The sequence below is a fragment of the Salmo salar genome, chromosome ssa23, assembly GCF_905237065.1.
Source record: "Salmo salar chromosome ssa23, Ssal_v3.1, whole genome shotgun sequence".
NCBI lineage: Eukaryota > Metazoa > Chordata > Actinopteri > Salmoniformes > Salmonidae > Salmo > Salmo salar.
Genome location: NC_059464.1, coordinates 3,478,778 through 3,501,008, shown reverse-complemented (window position 1 = coordinate 3,501,008; position 22,231 = coordinate 3,478,778). Strand labels below are relative to the sequence as shown.

The 22,231-nt window shown below is 40.9% G+C and overlaps 1 protein-coding gene across 2 annotated transcripts in view; it reads right to left on the bottom strand.

The window, feature by feature from the left end:
- Nucleotides 1–1,057: 1,057 nt before the first annotated feature.
- Nucleotides 1,058–22,231, bottom strand: part of LOC106583948 (potassium voltage-gated channel subfamily C member 1) — a 126,908-nt gene continuing 105,734 nt past the window's right edge. The window contains exon 4 of one of the 2 annotated variants that reach the window (XM_014168655.2): nt 1,058–4,744. In XM_014168655.2, the coding sequence (XP_014024130.1) occupies nt 4,731–4,744 (14 nt within the window). In that variant the 3' untranslated portion in view covers nt 1,058–4,730. Of the gene's footprint in view, nt 4,745–12,030; nt 13,236–22,231 lie in introns of those variants that run through there. The other variant, XM_014168651.2, reaches the window with a different exon arrangement.

Sequence of the window (22,231 nt, the reverse complement as noted above, 5' to 3'; positions counted from 1 at the left end):
TTTGTATTTGGGTTTCAAGTAAAGTTATGCAAGTGTTGAGCTGTCAATCCTATAAACTGGGTGTGGCCAAGTTCAGGAGCTGGATCACACACACACCCCCACCTGCACAACGTGTCTTCAGGTAGCCCACACACACAAACACACACACACACACACATTCCTATTGACACACAGTCAGACTCACAACTGTGGTAGTACAGTCATTCACATAAGGTGGCGGTTATTCACAGTATATTCACCACCTGTTTTGTGAAAACCCATCCCAAAACTCAGAGACTAGATGTGTATGCATGCTATAAAATTAAGATGAAAATGTTAGAGTTTTTTTTGTGTGGTCTTTTTTTGTTTGTTGAGGTGGTAAGGTTACTTTGACAGTAAGTTTAGGTAAATGGCATTGGACTCCCCCACAAAATCGAGGGTTTGGAAGAAATTATTGCTCTGACAATATACCCCCCCCCTGACATTTTAAATGGAACGGTCTGTGTTGGTTGTGCTACCAGAAGGATGATGGGGGGGGAGGGTATAATCCATTCACCTCTGTCTTTAGCTGTACCTAAGCCTGTTGTGCCCATCCCCTCTTCTTCCCATCCACCGTGCACCCGATCCCTCTCCTTCTCTACCCCACAAACAATCATTTCCATCTTACGAATGAAATGTCTAGTAGTGATGCATCCTTCCATAATCTATGATTACTTATGTCTCTATCATTTCAAATCATTCTTTTGGTAACAAACATCGTGCCATAATAAACTTTTTTGGAAAGGGAGAGAGTGAAAGAAGGAGTAGGCAGGAGTTGAAAGAGGCAGAGAGGGAATGAATATGAAAGGGATGGGGGTCGAGGAGAAGGAAAAGGGGGAGGAATCAGACATAAGGTGATGAATGACAGAGATCCAGTGTATCAAATGAAAACTGCGAGTACAGGGACATATCCTGAGTGGCAAACTCCAGGGTCTTCAGGGGAGCCCCTATTCTAATTACTTTAACCCCCACACCCCCATTTACTTCAGTAAAACAATGCACCATGCTAGATATAGTAGCTGACCCTTTTTTTCCACCATTACCCTTTCCCATTCTTGCCCTCCCACACAACAAACAGACCCAACACACTGAACTCCTTTGGCACAATGAAACACTGAAGTATAATCATATGCTACAGTCAAACTCTTGCATAGGTAGTTGCTCAGTTCTCAGTACAGTTAGCCCCCAGCATCTCTGGAACATCATCAAAATCTTCATCATTGCGTAATAACAAATAAACAAACAAAAACAAAGCAACAATTTTGGCAAGTGAACACAAGTTAACACTCATTTGAGACAAAAACATAAACTAGCAATATGCAAATGAATGTGACCCAAATTGTATTTGACACGGTCTGTGACGTCATTTTAAAACCCCCCCCAACATAATTAACACGCCTCCTCCTCCATTGTAACATTAAATACTAACCACGGCTCAGATGATGACTCTTCACTGGGGGATAAAACTACATCCCCCGCAATGCACTGGAGCCCAGTAGAGGGCGACAAAGAGTAGGCTACATCTGCAGCATATTATCTAAACTCTGATGTAGGCCTAGGTAAGGGTTTGCGGTGACTGGCGAGATATGACCTATACATACAGGCCTAGAAACTGAACATAGCAACATTAGTTTTCACTTGATAATAAACATGGAAAAACAGGGGGAAATAAGACAAAAAAAAATCTGTTGAGAGTGTGGTGAGGTGCTATGCATCCAGCAAAACAGGCAGTGGTGGTGGAAGGTCAACATGAGCTTTTGTTCATCAACAGAAACAACAACTATTTATCTAGATAAGCTCAATATGATAGCATAGATAGACCGTTCGGCATTCCCTTCATGCATATTTGAACAGCAGTTTTCCTGGAAATATGCTATCCCCACCTGAGGAAATGGAGCAAAGATGGCTGCTTCACCAACGCCAGGGGGCGTATGTCATAGCAGTACAAAGCTATGCATCGTATAGCTAGCTACAATATCAGGGCTGAGCTAATATGACACTATCTGGCCAGTCAGTGCAGTGCTACAGGTGCTAGCTAGCTACAGTATAGGGTCAGAGCTACAGTATTATTGGGCTACACGGTAATTTCTTGTATTAGGTCATCGCGAATCTCGTTCACTTGATCAGATACTTTCTCCCAATGCGCTGTAGGCAATTAGCCTGGGGACGTTATGAGGTCTAATCTCTGCTAGGTATCGCTACACTGCTTTAGTTAGCCGAGACCTTATAGTCTACAACCGCGTCCCGGTGGTGAAGCTGCCATCTCCCACCTTGAGCACGAGACTGAAAGAACAACAAGAGTCCATCATGGTCGTATTCATTAGTGCACACCATAGCAAACAACTTTACAGCGGAAAACGTGTTAGACAAGTTCAGGGATGTTCCGGGCCATTTGCTTCCGTTTGGATCCTAGTGAATATGACGGATCTGAGTACAGTCCAACATAGTTATACAGACAGACAGACAGTGGAGAGGGGACCTGGGTGGACAGTGGGGTGGAAGACAGAGAATTGGCAGCAGGGGACGCAATCAGGGCGGTAGGACCAGAGAGTGAGAGCAGTAGAAGAAGAAGTAGCAGAACACGAGAAGAGTAGTCATCAAAGTAGTAGAATAGTTGTAGTATCAGGGGAAGTTCATCGCATAGTTCATCTCTGGTAGATTTGGTGGTGTTTGTATCTTATTTATCTAAGAAAACATTGTTCAATGTGTATCTTCCAATCCTATATATTTTTTTCGTTATTCCTTTTTTATTATCCCAAAACAAAATATAGATCTTTTTTTTAATATAATCCTGCTCTTTTTTGAAATTAGTTGCATATAACATAAATATTTTTTGTTTCCTCTCGATTTTGTTCATTTTTTTTCAATTCCTAGCCCTCTTTTTTTACGGAGGGGGTGGGGTTAGGGCTTGCAGAAGTAGACTCATGCAGAATAGTCATGCTGGTAAACAAAGTAATAAAAATGCATTTTCACTTTTTTCCCGGAATTGTTTATCAAAGTTCACCCTGTTCCCGCTATTTTCTCGCACTTCCTTGTGAACCTTTCTGATCCCCCCCAGAGGAGCAGTGCTCTTTGATCATCCTCCTTTCTACAGAAAGGAGAGAGACCTTTACAGTAGCCACTCTCTCAATGAGCAGTTGACCATTTGTTATCTTGACACTTGCAAATAGTTACCAATTGGATATTTTTGAAAAAGGTTGATGTGACAATGATTGTTTGATTGTTTGGTTTAAAAAATAAAGTCTCTCTGGTCTCGCTCTCCATCCTTTTGTTCTCTACGTTTCGTTCCTCAGGTTTTTTCGATCATGCCATGCAGTTTGCTACAGAGGAGGAGCAATGCTGAGATGCAGAGGGGTGGTGATAAAGAGAGGGAGAGTTTGAGAGCGAGAAAGTGAGGGCAATGTATGTCCTTGTTTTCCAGCAGTCTCTTCCTTTCTTGGCATGCGCGTTGCAGGTCATGCTTCCAGTGTCTCTCTCCTTTGGCGTCCTCCTCAACTCTTCAGCAACACACACTCTCACAAGCGCACACGCACACACACACTGGTTTTCTTTAGGTCCAAATCCTTCAAAGTGGTCGATGAGTAGATCTGTTAGGGTCAGCCGACACACTCTCATGCAACACGAGTCAGCATCAGTCAGTCATGGAGTGTATCGTATTTCAGATCTACACACAGGTTTAAATGAAATGGCCAATGGCCTGGTATACTATATGCCTGGTTGCTCTACTATTGGGGCCCATAATATCTTCTGAAGTGTGTCTCTTGTGAGAGGTAAGAGGAGGGCTGTAAATCAGTGAAAACAGTCCAACAGGTGTGACTGACTGAACATAAGAAGGTAGTGTCACCATAGTGGGCTGACTCAAGAGTCACTGGACGCAATGGTTGTTCAGCCTCATAGCTTTGCATAGTGTTTGGCTGTAAAACAGTAAAATGACTGTTATGTAAATGTATTTTGCCATTGGCTAGCACCTGGCTCTCCTTTTCTCTAGTCACATCCACGCTGACTATGTTGAGTAATCTCAGACCACTGCAGTAGTTTGTTTATATAGCCTACCCTACTGTATGTCCGATCTTTGAAGTACTAAATAGGAAGATTTAAAAACAATTTAATATACTGTATCTGAGAGCCGGTAAAATGTCATTTGTCTAAGGGAACATTTGACAGTGGTTAAAAGCATACATTATCTATGACACAGTAGGATGACAACCAAGTTGTGGAACATTGTCCTACTGTCCCATAACCCTTTGGCTCTTTCCTATTTCCTTATGTTCTATTGTTTGTTTCTTTTATTATTTGTCTGGGATTTCAATGTCAATGACTTAGTATAATAAGACTCTGTAAAGTATGCTGACATAAGGTATGTGTTTCAGTGTGATGCTTTTCCAGGTACTCAGAGTCACTGTAAGTCTGTCACGTTGGTCTGGAGTTTGTTTTCTAAGGGATGATGCTGATTGAGGAGTCCACAGGAACGAAGGATGCTTCGGGTGTGGAGGGATGAACAAATCTTTTTGACTCTCTTTGTCTTCTATCATCCGTTCATCATCACCTTCAGTTCTCTCTTTCTTTCTTTCGTTCTCTCGCTCTCTCTCCTTTTTTTTCTCTCTCTCTCTCTCTCCGGTTACGTATCCCTTCAGCCTACAGTGAATCCAGTAGGGAGCTCTGGGTGAATTGTGTCCTAAGGTTGTTCCTCTTCTTGGACAGGAAGGAGAATTTTAGAAACTCAACACTGGGAAAAAAAGAGGAGAGAAACAAGGAGAAGAATCAGTGGAAGTTCCAGCAAACCTAGAAAATCAACCAGCTACGACTGGATGTTTAAAAACCTACATGATCCAGGGTAGTTTAGTTGATATGATTAACCTAACATGAGCTTGAATGGAAGTTTGAATTCATTTCAAATTCTCAATTGTTATAGTCAAGTGTTTGATTGTATGACTAGATGGGTTTAGTTATGATGAGTACAACTGTTCAAAGCAAATAATTCAACTGATCGATAAACAATAAAGCAAACGAAATACCTGTTTTTTGCAAAGCACATCTGGCATGCATGTACACAAAATACGAAAAGGCAGAAAAGCCTGTAAGTTTTGCACAGACACACGCACAGACACCAATACAATTGGCGTGGGTGGTTTCAGTTCTTGTGGGCTGTTAGGTCTGCTGGTGTTTGTCTACCTCTTAATTCATTGGTTAGTCATAATCCAATAGGGTGATTTTGGAGGTCATTCCCATACAGGACTACAGCCCACCAGGAATGTTAGTTTAGCTTAACACAGACCAAGAGCTGAGACCACTTCAGAAAGTATTCATACCCCTTGACTTTTTCCACATTTTGTTGTGTGACAGCCTGAATTTAAAATGGATCAAATTGGGATTTTGTGTCATTGGCCTACACACAATACCCCTTAATGTCAAAGTGGAATGATGTTTTTAGAACATTTTACAAATGAATAAAAAATGAAATGCTGAAATGCCTTGAGTCAATAAGTATTCAACCCCTTTGTTATGTCAAGCCTAAATAAGTTCAGGAGTAAACATTTGCTTAACAAGTCATATAATAAGTTGCATGGGCTCACTCTGTGTGCAATAATATGGTTTAATTATCTATACGGTCCCACAGTTCGAGTAGTACATTTCAAACAGATTCAACCACAAAGACCAGGGAGGTTTTCCAAATGGGTAGATGGTAAAAAAAAGACATTGAATATTCCTTTGAGCGTGGTGAAGTTATTGACTACACTTTGGATGGTGTGTCAATTCACCCAGTCAGTACAAAGACACAGGGATCCTTCCTAACTCAGTTTCCAGAGAGGAAGGAAATTTCACCATGAGGTCAATGGTGACTTTAAAACAGTTACAGAGTTTAATGGATATGATAGGAGAAAAGTGAGGATGGATCAACAACACTAACCTAAATGACAAAGTGAAAAGAAGGAAGCCTATACAGAATAAACATATTCCAAAACATGCATCCTGTTTGCAATAAGGCACTAAAGTAAAACTGCACAAAATTTAGCAAAGAAATGTACTTTGTGTCCTTAATACAACGTTGTGGGCAATGTTGTGGGCAAATCCAACACACACATCACTGAGTACCACTCTTCATATTTTCAAGCATGGTGGTGGCTGCAATCTGGTTATGGGTGTGCTTGTCATCGGCAAGGACTCGGGAGTTTTCTGGGGGGATCAAAATAAATAGACTGGAGCTAAGCAGACACTGGGAGACAAATTCACCTTTTAGCAGGACAATAATCGAAAAACACAAGGTCAAATATACACTGGAGTTACTTGCAAAGGCAACATTCAATGTTCCCAAGTGGCCTACAGTTTTGGATTAAATTGGGTTGATAATCTTGAAAATGGCTGTCTAGCAATGATCAACAACCAACGTGACAGAGCTTGAACAATTTTTTAAAGAATAATCTGCAAATATTGTATAATCCAGTTGTGCAAAGCTCTTAGAGACTTACCCAGAAAGACTCACAGTTGTAATCGCTGCCAAAAGTGATTCTAACATGTATTGACTCAGGGGGTATGAATACTTATGCAAATTACATATTTCTGTATTTTATTTCAAATGAATTTGCCCAAAAAAATCTAAAAACAGGTTTTCACTTTGTCATTATGGGAAATTGTGTGCAGATGGGTGAGATTTTTTAAAATATTTAATACATTTTGAATTCAGGCTGTAACACAACAAAATGTGGAATAAATCAAGGGGTGTGAATACTTTATGAAGGCAGCCTACAGCCGACACACACACACACAGATAGGCAACATGGAGGAAAAAATGAGACATGAAACAGGGCGAAGCACGGAATCACAAGACACACACGCAAACACAAAACACAGTTACACACACACACACACACACACGCAAGCACACACTGCGAAAACACAGCACACGAAGCACAGAGCAAAACAGCACACAGAAGACAAAACACATTCTTACACTGAGAAGTGATCAGCTGCCTTCCTCCTCTCATTTAGTATTTTTCTTTCTTCCTCAAACTGTCCTCCATTTCATGGTTCTTCCTTTGATGACAATCCTTTTTTAATATACAGTTCCTACTTCCCCCCCAAAACATCATACGTAACGTCTGACAGTCTTTCTGGCCTTTTTTCTGTCCACTCCTATCCTCGGGAGACGTTTGTAATCCACTTTTAGGGAAGATGGAACTTTAACGTTTATGGTGGGGGTCTTTTCATTTTCCCCAAAGTCAGTTTTTTCATTTTTGGGCTTTGTAATGGAAGCAGTAGAGATAGCACATCTCAAAATACCAATTAAAAAAAGAATAGGAGAAGGTGGAGAGGTCGAGATGGGGTGAAACGTGTGTGTCGGAGGGAGAGGAGAGTGGAGGGACAAAATAATCTTAGAATCACATAACAGGGTACATAGGTGAGCTTGGATGAGGACACAGGACATACAATATTTACAGGTCCATACATACAGTAGAGAGGAAGCAAAACATTTCAAACCTTCTCTCTGTTCGGCTCTGATAGACATTACGTCTGGAAGCACTGATTTAAACCAACATAGAGAGAAATATACCTGAGTTGTGAATGGAGGGAGACTGACGAAGAGAGGGAAAGGGGAAATGTGGAAAAGGGGGAAGACAGAGGTGTAGTCAAAAACATTGCACTGGTGATATTATTCAATTCATTTCTACGTCAGTTGATGGCTAGACTAGAAACATCCTCCACTTTAGCATCTTAAAGTAATTCTCCCTTCTTAGGATTAGTAAAAAAGTGGCTGAAGAACTTCTTCCCAGAGTTTTTTTTTATCTGCAATGATTGAACAAAAACATGCTATGATACACATACCTGACCATCACTCTACTAACTGAAACCACTAACTAAACCATCAACTTGCACATCAATAATGAGCAAAATAACCACCTATCACAACAACCTCTACTGATCCATTCTAGAATGTCACATGCTCACCTCCTACTGCTTGTCAAAGAGAAGCAACATCCTGTCCCAGTGACAATGGGGGAATATTCACTACCCATCGGGCACAGACGTCAATTCAATATCTATTCCACGTTGTGTCCAGTGGGTATTGACTATTCCTATCCCCTATAATAGGGCTCTGGTCAAAAGTAGTGCACTAGATAGGGACTAGGGTGCCATTTCAGATGCAGAAAAGCAGTGAATAGGGAGCAGGGTGCCATTTCAGATGCAGAAAAGCACTAAATAGGGAGTAGGGTGCCATTTCAGATGCAACCTAAGTTTAAAAAATGTGCAGGATGCACAAGGAAGTAGCATAAGTATTTTTGCTCAACAATGAGTCATGTATCTGTCTGTAGCCTACGGTTGGTTACGTGTGAATTCTACCTCCAGGGGGGAAGTATAGTCTATTTGTAGATTGTTAGTGACAGTTCAGGTTCGTTTTGCTATCTGCTTTGACTCAATATGTGTCATAAACTAATAACCTGTAACCTGGGATATGATGTGTATTTAAATGCTACTTCGTTTTGCTACACCTTGTGGTTACTTATTATCAAAATAAATGATCACTAATAATGCAAGTGTTGTGTGAGCTTTCCCTCCACATAGGGGAGGTTAGGGGAATTTGGAACCTGCTCAAAAGTAGTAAGTTCTCTTACTTTTAAACGTTAAACCCCTAAAATGTTGGGTATCTCAGGATATTTCAAGCAAGAGGGGGCCAGGACAGGATGGATTGATGGAACAAGAGAGAGAGAAAACAGAGAGGAGAGAAAGTGATGAAGTGTGTTGAAAAGTTGGTAAGGTTTGGGTGGGCTTTGGCCAATGTGGTTTTACGGAGGGAAATTGAGTTTTGAAGACGTATTCTGATTAACGTGGAAAAAGGAAGAAGTAGATCATTTTTTTCTCTAGTATTAATTCACAGTTACTGCTTCTTTTTGCATATACCTGATAAGCACTGGGCTCTCAGAATAGTTCTCTGTAAAAAGATAACAAAAATTATAAATCATAAAGTAATTATTATTACCAGTTAGTCTAGTAAGGTCTACAAGAAATAACAGAGCAGCTACACAAGACCACTGGTTACCGTTCCCCATCCTTAAAAAATACAACTTTCCCAAACCCCCTCCCCATTAGGTTACCAATGGTCTCTTCCACCCTATAACATCTTAACATGCATATTTAAGCTCAACTCTTCTCAGACAAAACTATGAGAGGCAAGTGCTTTTTCCCCTAATAGCATGCTGTTAGTCTATATGTTGTGTATAGAAATATACACATTCATATGCACTTAATATATACAGTAAATATATACACAATCATTAAGCTCATGATCAAATCTGATGTCTTCTCAAATCATATTTCCTTGATTTTGGATATAGACATATCAATTCCTTATTGCTTGCAATGGAAACCCCATGCAGATTGAAATAAGTCAAAACTTTACAACTGTACAGAACATTTGGACCAATAACAGGTATAAGAAGAATTCCTATAATTAAAGAACAAACACCCAAAGCACTAGATCAAGGGAGAAGACAGGGGAGGAAGGGAGGGATGTAGGGATGAAGAGAGAACATTAGAAAATATTGATTTGGTAGTTTGTAGACTGGTGTCTGGGTGTCAGCAAAACCATATATAGGGAATATATCTATGTATATTATCATACATATTACTCTGGGTGTAGAGTACTAGTGCAAGTTGGGGTGAATTCCATTTATATTATATCAACTCTGGAGGTGAATAAAAATGCAAACCATGAATTGAAAACAATCTGACATTTAATATAACAGGCAATTTTCCATTAATGAATTGAGATTCAATGCATCTCCTGAATTGACTGTAATCAAAATGGAATCCACACCAACCATAGTTATAGGTCAAGCTGTCACCCTCCCTGACACTTCCACCTCAAACTCAAACTCTACACAGATGAAGGCTTTTCGGATTCTCGCGCACTACGATAAGATTAGCATGGTCCCAGATCTGTTTGTGCTGTCTAGCCAACTCTTATGTCATTGGCGAGCTAATGTGACAATGAGTGACAAGGACTTGGTAATAGAGCACGAACCGACTGGTACTCAGGCTAATATTGGATAAGTACAGATATGAAGTGCAGATATGGAGCTATGTCAAGCGACTCACGACAACAGTTCATATTCTAATCTAATAAACGTCAAACCTCCTCACAGCATAACTTGAGCCTGTAGAGGATACAGCTCTCAACCTAATGAGTCCTGAGCTTTGAATTATCTAACGGTTTTGTCTTATTGTCATTTTTTTTGCTTCGCTCGCTGAACGAGGTTGCCCTAATAGCCTTTTTAGCTTAACGCTATCTAGAGTGTATACAGTCCACACCTGTATATGGCTAATGCTAATGTTGATCATAGAGAATGCCCTTTCTGCGAAATGTGAAAAGATTTCACCTTCAGTCCTTACACAACCCTCTGTCTCTAGTGAGAGAGGAGCAGGTGGCAGAGTGAGAGATGAGGAGGGGAGAAATGGGAACATCAAAACCAAAGAAATCACATCAAATCAAACTGACAAATTTCAAGCAACAGAACTGGATACAACCAGTTAAAGACATAAGCATTACCTTAATAAATTGCAACATTCTATGCCAATAAATATCAATAATAAAATAGACGGTAACATCGGAAAATACAAAAATAAAAGTTTCTGTAAATCAACCGCTTAAATGAAAATATACAATCCATAAGAATGACAATAATTTAAATGTCGACATTGGGTATATCAAGATAGAATGTTTTTAACATTGTCACTATAACCCCGTCATCTTCTACATTTCAACAAACAAAAGATTTTAAGAAGTTTTGGTCTCTTTTTTTCTAATGTCTGGTGTGGAGGGAAAACATTTGTCCTCCTTCAACACTTCATTTTCCATCTTTTTTTCCCCAGAAAACATTGAGAAAGAAAGGAATGATCTGTAATTCTGATGAATTGGCACTCTTGCATCTTGGGCCAGAGGTAGATGCATGTCTGTGCACACAAAACCACACAACTCCCGTGTGTGCCACAGATATACAGCATACAGCACATCTCCATAGGATAAACTATACATAGATACAAATATATTTCTATACATTGCATATTTCTATATATGTATATTGCCTTTTTTGTTCATTTTGTCATTGATTCGTTCTGTTCTTCTACCAAGCGCTGTCAGTCCATCCTCCATTCACGGTGCCCTCTTTTTATGTGAGGTGCGATGGTTCAGCAGCCAGGACCGGGAGGTGGGGGGTGGGAGGAGGGTCAAAAAGGACAAAAGAGAAAAAGAAAAAAGAAAACTGAAAAAATCACTACACTCAAATCATAAGAGTCATTGTGAGTGAGGCGATGTGGTGAAATGCTCGATACAGGAAGACAACGAAGGATGGAGGAAGTGGAGGGAGATCGTTGATGAAGATGAAAAAGACCGAAATTGATCTCTCGTCTAATGGGTGACCCAAAGCCATTTCTGAATATAGCCACACCTTCCTGACACTGACATGTGCAGACTGTATAGTTTGATATGTGTACAGATTGATTTCTGAGGAGCCTTATTTACAAAAAGAGAAACAAGCTACATTTCATTTCACGCACCTGCATACAAGAGGGCAGGGAGGGCCGGTATATGGTCAATGATGAGAAATACTGATCTCTGCTTCGATGGCCCCTCCCCTTTTACTGCTCCCGACCAATGGGAACGAGTCCCACCCCCCACCCCTTCTTCTCTACCACCCCGAACCCCGCCCCCTAGAGAAAGAAGAGAGAATCCCTCCATACCTTCTGCCCATTAATCCTCACAACCATTATAAAAATAGTTTGTTATTATGTCCTCCCTCTCTGTGGGTTAGGATGCTACTCGGAACCTCTTCTTTAAAACAATGATGGTTGATGTTCAGGCTTTCATCAGAGTCTGTGTATTGCACAAAAGCCCCAGAGAGCTTCTCTCCAGCTCTCTACATGTCACTGATAATATCAATAATGATAATGATAATAATAGTAGTGAATGAACGCTAGAATAATACAACTCTCTAGCAACCCCCCCCCCCTTTGCTGTTTGATCTGTCGGTGAGTCTCTATAAGTGTGTGTGTGTGTGGTGTGTGTGTATGATACAGTCTATTTTCAGCACACAGAAACGCATTTAACGGTCCAATGAGTCAACTCCCCTGGGAGATCTAGCACTAACCAGTACATGGCTTGTTTTATGGGTGATACTAAAAAAATACCTTTCTTACTTTGGGCTTGCCTCTTTTCTTTTCAAAGATTTTCTGTTAAATATAAGAATTTCTTTGTGTGATTTTTATTCCTACTGTTTTTTCGTTAGATTTTTTTCTTCAAAAAACGAATGCATGCATTTTAGTATATATTAGATATTTTGTTGGTGTTAGTTAGTGTAAGTGTGTTATTCTCCCAAATACAAGAGGTGTGTGTGTGTGTGTGAGTGGATGGGTTTGCTGTTGAGGCTTGATGACGTGTGGGGGTGTAGAGTATTAGAAGAAGTGTCATTTGACTAAGGAGCTCTTTAGGATTAGTGGTAATACGGAGTGCAAGAACAGCACACATTTACTATAATACAGGGAGGCCTGCTATTGTAACTCACTACATTGTTTATCAATCTAAAATCGCTAACCTACACTCAATCCCTGTTAATAAGGCAGGTGTGTGAGAGTATACGTGTGTGTGTGTGTGTTTGTGAGAGAAAGAGAGAGAGAGTATGCGTGTGTGTGTGCGTTGATGAGTGTGTGTGCTTGTGTGTGTGTGTTGTCATTGCTCCATCAGGTGGAACATTGCTGGAGACTAACACCGAATACCTCATAACATTTTGCTTCGGCTTAAAATATTGCACGTTGCATGTGGTGGGAAAGTGCATGTAGTCTTAGAATGAATAGCAAAAATATCCACTAAGTCCCTTATACACTGGATGCCCCCCTCTACCTGGCTTACAATAAAGAACATTATTACATGTGGCTAAATGGCACCCCCTACAGTTCATTATCATTATCACTATTGGACTAATATCATTGGGAGTACTGGGATTACAGTGGTGTTGGTATGTCTCTCTTTCCTGATGCTCCTTCTGTAGTTGACTTGTTGGCTTGCTTCTCCACATCATGACGCTACAAAATGGAGGGGATGGGGGAGTGACAGCGGCGGAGGTTGGTTCCCGGGGGCTCAAAAGGATTGGTGATAGGGGTGAGGCGCATGGGGGCTCCTGACATGCCCGAAATGTTATTGAGGCTGCGGGACTTCTCATAGCCTGTCGCTGTGGTGACCGGTTGTCATGGTTACAGGGTTACATTAGGTTAGAGGTCAAGGGGTTACCGTAGAGGTGACAGAGGTTATCAACAGTGGTGTTTTGGGAAAAGTAGTTTTAGGGTTAACATTTTTTTTAATACAGGACATTTGGTACAAAATAAATATTAAGTAAAATTGCATAAATGTTTGTGGTTAATTTAAATGTTTTAATGATTATTATGTTATTTGTTCATGTTTAAGGAGGACATGGATATAATTTGGATGACAAAGATGTGGTGTTAAAATATATAATGGGTTAGAAATAGCAAAGAATAACAATTGTTATGAATAAAAAAGGTTTCAAAAATCAACAATTAAAACCCAAATCATACCAAATCAAGTCAAATCAACAGTCAAACCGAAAATTCAAATCAAGTTTTAAGGCCAAAGCAAACAAACAGACAGACAAGGGACAGAGAGAAAGACAGACAGAGACAGACAGAAGGGAGAGACAGGACAAAACAGGAAAATGAGTTATGAAAATATGTAATCAAAATCTTGCCACATCAATACAAAATGGTGCTCTCTGTCAGTAGTGCTAGCATACACAGTACAACACAGTAAAGTACAACACAGTAGAGTACAGTAGAATATAGTAGAGGGGAGAGTACTGATGGATAAAACAGCTGGTGTCAAGCTCCAGTAACTTTTAGCTCCCTCTGGCATACACAAAGAGAGGGAAGAACACTCATGTGTCTCTTAGAAAAAGGAGAGAGATACATATATAGAGAGAGAGAGGGCAGACTCAGCATCCATATGTTTTAGCCCCCAACACTGAATTCTAAACCTCCAGAAAGACAGACTTCAGACAGACAGAGGGACAGACAGACGGACAGGGCAACAGTACATACAGTCAAAGCTCTATTCAGCACCTCCCCAGAATAACAACGTGACCAACTTGGACCTGGTGAAGTTGTCAGAATTTGGGAACAGAAACATCAGCAGAACATTTACTGTGTATGTGTGTGTGTGTGTGTGTGTGTGTGTGTGTGTGTGTGTGTGTGTATGTGTGTCTGAAGACCGTATGAAAACACTGACAGCTTCACCGGGCCCAACAGAACTTGGCTGCCTCCCCCTTATTCACCCTTTACACCTTCCTCTCAGAGCCCCCATCACAGTAGTAATGATCTCGGATCAGTTTGACCTTTAGATCAAAACAAATCAAATTCATAAGATAATATTTTAATGTCTGGAGATGACCTGATCCTAGATCAGCACTCCTACTCTGAGACGGTTTGTGAATGCAGGCCCATACTTCCTCTCATGGTCCAAGCCTGCCTTCTTCCCTTCCTCCTCCTCCTTCCCAGCGATGTAGTAGAACGTAAACGTAAAACACCGTTTTTGCACCTTTTCATGTTGTGGATAGCCTCTATGCACATATTATTACGCTAGATTAGTGTTCGAATTTGCATCACTCCCAACTAGTCATTGTGACTGGCGTTCAGAATTTATTTTTTGTCACTACTGTACATCTCTGCTTCCTCAGCATTTCCAACAGCTTGTGTCAGTCTGTTTGACATTTTTAGAGAACAGATGTCATTAACCTGGAGAATGATCAGGTAGGGTAAAATAGATCAAGGCTTGACACAAGCTCAAGCTGTTGTTGCGTCTTCCAAAATCTCACACCACCCCTTTAAGGGTGAGCCTAAATTCAACCACCTTTTAAGAGTGAGCCAAATTCTAACACCATCCCTTTAAGAGTGAGCCAAAGGTTGCATTCCCATGCTCAGACGTTGCATGCATCAACCAATGGTTGCGTGCCACATCATTGACGGTGCTGTCAGCAACATCTGAGCAGGGGAACATGACCCATATCTAACACCACCCCTTTAAGAGCAAGCCAAAATCTAACACCACCCCTTTAAGAGTGAGTCTCTCTCTTTCCAGATACAATTTAGAGGAAAATGTGTGTGTGTGTCTGTGTGTGTTGTGAAGTTACAATAGAGCAGCAATCTGGATATAAACCTCACCGCATACGACCAAGCAGTAGAATCATCAGGTTAGGTGGCATAACAGGATAGGTTTGATCATCCTCTGTTCTCTAAACTCAAAGCAGCCATATCTCCTCCTAATGTGTCCTTTCTTGGTGTTGTTTTTTTTTGTCATCAATTACTTTGTTCCATTGTTACTGATAATAGAAAATGTGTTCTTGGGCAGGAATGAATGAGGGCGGAAAGGCAGTCACAGCACATGTCATCAAACATAAAAATCGGGATCCAATTCAATCAATCACAGATAAAGAGAAACCACACCGTGGTTTACGCTGTATACAAGGTCTCACAGACAATGTCATTGGATATTTTGATTTAGTAAAACCACATCTACCCTTAAAATACAGCATCAACGTTCTGTATGAAACCTGCAGCTCTGCTGAAATAAACAGCATAGACCAGCATACATTTCAAGCTGGTCTATGCTGGTCCATACTGGTCAGTGCTGGTCGGATGTTGGTCAAGTTGGTCTGACCAGCATGGTCTAGCTGGTCTGACCAGCATGTTCTGGTTCTGCTGGCCGACCAGTGTGATCTAGTTGGTCAAGCTGGTCTGACCAGCATGGTCTAGCTGGTTATGCTGGCAGAGCAGCCTTTGTTGTGTTTCCGTTCTGTTTTCGCTGATTACCAGCCTTCATTGTGTTTTTGCTGGTGACCAGCATAAGCTGAAGCAAAACCAGCATCAAGTCACATTATGCTGGCTTACAAAGTGATGTTTAATTCCTATTGGAATCCAACCAGAGTGGATTCCCACAGTCTGCATTCAGAATGACTGCCAGGGTTTAGAAGATGGGGGTTGTTCAAAACTGTGACTCAATTGTCAAGTCAACACATCCGTCAGTGCTGTGAACCGCATCACAAGAGACATCCCAAATGGGAGATGTATATATTTTTTTAAATTCAACGTTTGAGATGCTTTGTGAATCACGAAAATTAGCTTGATGTGATTTTACTGCAACGCTGCTCATTGCATCCAAGTTGCTTCTTGACATAGGCGTTTCAAAGAGCTGTCAGTCAAGGCGAGCTCATGAATATAAGCTCCCCACCCACTCATCCTGTCTTTTAAAACTTCCTGGTAGTTAGCCATGAGAGAAAAGGTACTTTTCAGAAGGACTGTTCAGGACCGTTGGGTGCCATGTAGAACCCTTTGATTTGTCTCTGTAGAGGAACCTTTCGATTTCCATTTAGAACCCTCTCATGAAGAACCCTCTGGTTCCAGGTAGAACCAATGACAGGTTCTACAGTTATACTTATAGGATACTACAGATGTGCCTGAAGTATCCTATAAGTATAAGTTACCTGCTACTGAGTTGCAGTAAAAATACAGTGGGGCCATACTTGTTAACACAAACAAGCATTTAAAGTTAAATTAGTTTTCACGCACAAAATGTGTATCAGCCAATGAAAAGTGTTTATTTACTTGCATGTGACGCAGAATTGTACTGGTCCCATCAGATAACATGGCACATGTTAGCCCTATGCTAACCTCAACGAATCGTACTGATTATGTCCTGGCACAACTTCTTCATCAACCAATAAAAGATCTTAGACTTCATATCGACCAACCAATGTCATTTCTTAAAATAGGTCAACCCTGGGCACTAGAGGGATATTTTAAACCTACAAATTCAAGATTTACTACTGTAATAAAATGTTGTGTGCCAATATTGCACTGATGCATCCTTGATTAGGCTACTAGCTACTACTAACGTAAGACACCATTTTCACGTTTTCGCATATATGTCAAAACCCTGCGTTTTTGTTTACCAGTTTCACACAAATCCATGTGCTTTTATGGGGAAAATATAAATGAGGTCCTTACAACAACAAAAAACCTGTTCACTGCCGGTCCTTGATGCTCGATTCAAAACGCATGCGATGAAGTGGATGATTGTAATAATGCACAGCCTATAAAACATTGTAGCCCTACATTTAGGTGTACATGTCCATGTAATATAGCCTATGCAATATGATTATTAGACAATAGCAGTGTGTTTGTGTGCAAGGCTGAAGAAGGTAGCTCCTTATTAAATTCATTCATAATCTTAATTTTCAAACTGTTGGCTGTACGTCCCTTTTCAACACAATAGCAGTGCTTGACTTGGGCAGGAGCTCACCAGAACTGAGTACTTGCACCTCAAATGTTCTAATGCTTGAGTTCCTGCTCCCCTTATCAAATATTAGCTCAAAAGTATTGTACAGTTTCTGCACTTAAATATATACCGTACCGGCGCCCAAAATGAGTACCGGCACCTATTTTAGTCCAAGTCGAGCACTAAACACTAACACAATACATGTAAATCAATATTTCATAAGGGGGGAAAATCATGTGAGATTCAAACCCTTGCCACAATCTGTGACAATTAAGTGGACTGACTAGGCACTTTACACAGAGAGCAATTTGACCAGACAGTCAAATACACGTGATAGTTGCTTTGATGATCAGAACATGCTGTTGGACTCAGTTATGTTAAGGACACTTCCATCCATGAACAAGTGTTGGAAAGCGTCCAACTACTTTGACGAGTTTAATTGGCTGACGCACCTGTGCCAGGATATAATCAGTACCACCTGTTGAAGTTAGCATAGGGTTAATTTGTACCATGTTATCTGATGGTGCCAGCTACAATTTAGCGTTTGATCACATGCAAGTAAATCAACGCTTTTCATTGGCTGACACCCATTTTGTGCATGAGAACCCATTTAACTTTAAACGCTTGCTTTTTTACAGTTGAATTAAGGTGTTATTGTTGTAAAATGACTTGTTGTTTACCTTACTTTCACTGCACTTTGAAATGTAGGTGGGGGCAATGTGCTGGTGGGGCTCATTAGCATATTTGGAGGCATGGTCTAAAATATGTTGTATTTGTGCCAATTGTTAGTGGAAGTATTGTACCGGTTTTATCGTATTTTGATGAAGGTTGAGGAGGTAGAACTATCGTACAGTGCAGTGTGCCGCCGCGATCACTGCTCAATGAGTGCAGTCCGGAGGCATTGAAAACCGGTGCAATCATTTAGGTGTGGTGTGTGGTGTCTGCGAGTCGGAAATGGCGGCGAGTAGTGCGAACGAAATGGAGGAAATGGAGAAAAAGTTGTTGAAACAACAGCTGTGCTGGAATGCGAACAATATGGGTGTCAGTTCTGATGGTATGGAGCGGGTGGATGAGGGTCAAGGACCGAAATGGTCTGCAGTGGAAAGACATAGGAAGAAGAGAGATCATGATACAGAAAGCAGTGAAGCGTCTAGTAAAGAAAGCATAAAGAGTGCCAAGGTAGGTAGGGAAAAAAAGTAATAATGTGACAGGGTATTATGAGACCACAGGGCCTCATTTACATCCTATCTGACTAACTAATGCCGTAGAAAAAGAGTTAGGTCAAATTCGCTCGGTTCATTGGAAATGGTACAGTTGAAGTCAGAAGTTTACAGACACCTTAGCCAAATACATTTAAACTCAGTTTTTCACAATTCCTGACATTTAATCCTAGTAAAAATTCCCAGTCTTAGGTCAGTTAGGATCACCACTTTATTTTAAGAATGTGAAATGTCAGAATAATAGTAGAGAGAATGATTTATTTCAGCTTTTATTTCTTTCATCACAATCCCAATGGGTCAGAAGTTTACATACACTAAATTAGTATTTGGTAGCATTGCCTTTAAATTGTTTAACTTGGGTCAAATGTTTGGGGTAGCCTTCCACAAGCTTCCCACAATAAGTTGGGTGAATTTTGGCCCATTCCTCCTGAATGGGCCAAACTGAGTCAGGTTTGTAGGCCTCCTTGCTCGCACATGCTTTTTCAGTTCTGCCCACAAATTTTCTATGGGATTGAGGTCAGGGCTTTGTGATGGCCACTCCAATAACTTGACTTTGTTGTCCTTAAGCCATTTTGCCACAGCTTTGGAAGTATGCTTGGGGTCATTGTCCATTTGGAAGACCCATTTGCGACCAAGCTTTAACTTCCTGACTGATGTCTTGAGATGTTGCTTCAATATATCCACATAATTTTCCTACATCATCATGCCATTTATTCTGTGAAGTGCACCAGTCCGTCCTGCAGCAAAGCACCCCCTCAACATGATGCTGCCACCTCCGTGCTGCACGGTTGGGATGGTGTTCTTTGGCTTGCAAGCCTCCCCCTTTTTCCACCAAACATAACGATGGTTATTATGGCCAAAGAGTTTTGTTTCTGTTTCATCAGACCAGAGGACATTTCTCCAAAAAGTATGATCTTTGTCCCCATGTTCAGTTGCAAACCGTAGTCTTGGCTTTTTTATGGAGGTTTTGGAGCAGTGGCTTCTTCCTTGCTGAGCGGCCTATCAGGTTATGTCGAAATAGGACTTGTTTTACTGTGGATATAGATACTTTTGTACCTGTTTCCTCCAGCATCTTCACAAGGTCCTTTGCTGTTGTTGTGGGATTGATTTGCACTTTTCACACCAAAGTACGTTCATCTCTAGGAGACAGAACGCGTCTCCTTCCTGAGCGGTATGACGGTTTATACTTGCGTACTATTGTACAGATGAACGTGGTACCTTCAGGTGTTTGGAAATTGCTCCCAAGGATGAACCAGACCTGCGGAGGTCTACAATGTTTTTCTGAGGTCTTGGCTGATTTCTTTTGATTTCCCATGATGTCAAGCAAAGAGGCACTGAGTTTGAAGGTAGGCCTTGAAATAGATCCACAGGTACACCTCCAATTGACTCAAATGATGTCAATTAGCCTATCAGAAGCTTCTAAAGCCATGACATCATTTTCTGGAATTTTCCAAGCTGTTTAAAGGCACGGTCACCATAGTGTATGTACACTTCTGACCCACTGGAATTGTGATACAGTGAATTATAAGTGAAATAATCTGTCTGTAAACAATTGTTGGAAAAATGACTTGTGTCATGCACAAAGTAGATGTCCTAACCGACTTGCCAAAACTATAGTTTGTTAACAAGAAAGTGGTTGTGGAGTGGTAGATAAACAAGTTTTAATGACACCAACCTAAGTGTATGTAAACTTCCGACTTCAACTGTAGATTGTTAATATTGTGTGGTAGCCAGGCTCAGCAAGAGAAGATTCTGAAAATGGAAAAGCTTAATGGGAAGAAGATTAAAAGCCATGTCACTGGTGCTTATGCTAGATTGAGGGGAGCCATCACTGGGGTCCCAATATCTATGTCTATAGATGATATTAAAGAAAATGTGAAGGGAGGAAGAGTGATTGAGGCCAAAGGGTTGATCAGTAGGAAAGAAGGTCAAAGAAGTGAAGCCTATCAGTGCTGCTAAGGTTTGAGAAGGTTATGCCTGGGAAAGTACGGATAGGATTCCTTAGTTTCAATGTTGTAGAATTTGTCCTGTCCCCATTGTGGGGTTTTAAAAGTCAAAGAATGGGACTGATAGCTGTTCAATGTAAAGGAAGGAAAAGATGTGCTAAGTGTGGAGGGGAACATGATTACTGTGAATGTGGGAGCAATGTGAAGGTTAAGTGTTGTAATTGTGTGGGGGAACATAGTGCTGCATTTGGTGGATACCAGGTGCAGAGAGAGGCTAGAGAGGCTCAGAAATATCAAATGAGTCATGATGTATCGTATGCAGAGGCTGTAAAACAGATTGGTGGAGCTACAGTGTGGAATGATGCCACTTCCATGGCTGCTCATGTATTAAGTGGACCTAATGTCAGGGCTGGTGTTTATGATGGTCCTGGCATGGTTTCAAAGCCTGTTCAGAAATCGGGCGCTCATGAATGCGCACTGTCAAAGGACACTTTGATAATGAATAAAGTTGACGTCATAGCTATTATTGGTAAGGTTATCAATACGACTCGGGTTGTGGAAAGTAGAAATGCCAGGTTGAAGGTTATCGTAAAATAGATATTGGGGGTAACAGATGTTACTGTTGAAATGGTTGATGACATACTGAACAATCCAAAGGGTGGGGTGTTTCAGCATGATATAGGTAAAGATTAATGGGGTAGGGGGGTAGGTTGGGGAGGCGTTTTGGGGAGGGGCAGGGTGTGGAAGAAGTTAGTAGGGATTTATTTGGTTTTTATTTTCATGGTAGTACAGAATTGGAAAGATCATGATTGATCGTACATTCCAGCACAGTAGGTAACGGCATGCACTTAAACGTGTGTTTGCGGACTGCCATAATATCATAGAAGATAAAGGTTGAGTGCCTCATTTGTCAGGTCCCAGTTCTACATCTTTGTAAGAGCTTGTGACAATCCAGAGCTGCGCTGTTAAGAGGTTACTGTGCATTTTCCAGTAACTTAATGGCAGTTTTTCATCAGGAAGTTCATGTTTAATTTTCATTAACTTACTGTCAGCTTGCTGCAAGCAGTTATTGTAAAATTCACAGTAACTTACTGTGGCTGATCTCTGTCACGCTCACTGACCTGATGGTGTGGCAGGAAGGTCAGTTTGCTACCAACCAAGAGGTTGAGGGAAGGTGAGGCTGGTTCCCAAGTGTGCTCACCACCAGGAATGCTGATTAGTTGTCACGTTATACGCCATCTTGTAATCAGAAAGGTTCAGTGAAGGTACAGTTAGCCTCTGGCAGTCATTCTGAATGCAACTAAGTTACTGTGCATTTCACAAAAACTTACTGACATCTGGTTGCCAGTTAGGTTGCCAGTTAAGGTGCCAGTAAGAAACTGGCAGTTAGTTGCCAGTGAGTTACTAGCAGTTACTGGCTATTAAGTTACTGTGAATTTTTACAATAACTTACTGACAACTGGTTGCCAATTAGGTAACGCAGAATTCAAAGCAACTTCAAGGCAACTCATTTCCATTAAGTTCCTGTGAAATGTAGTCATGTTACGTTTGATACCGGAGCTCCGAGGCATGCGTTGAAATTGCTAAGCAGCTAACTTCGAAGCAGTGTGGAGATGCGTGCATCACTTTATCAGTAGTACATCATCAATGACATCCGAGATTTTGACGTTTGATTCCATGCTTTTTCAAACCGTGTGTTGCAAAATGCGAGATCC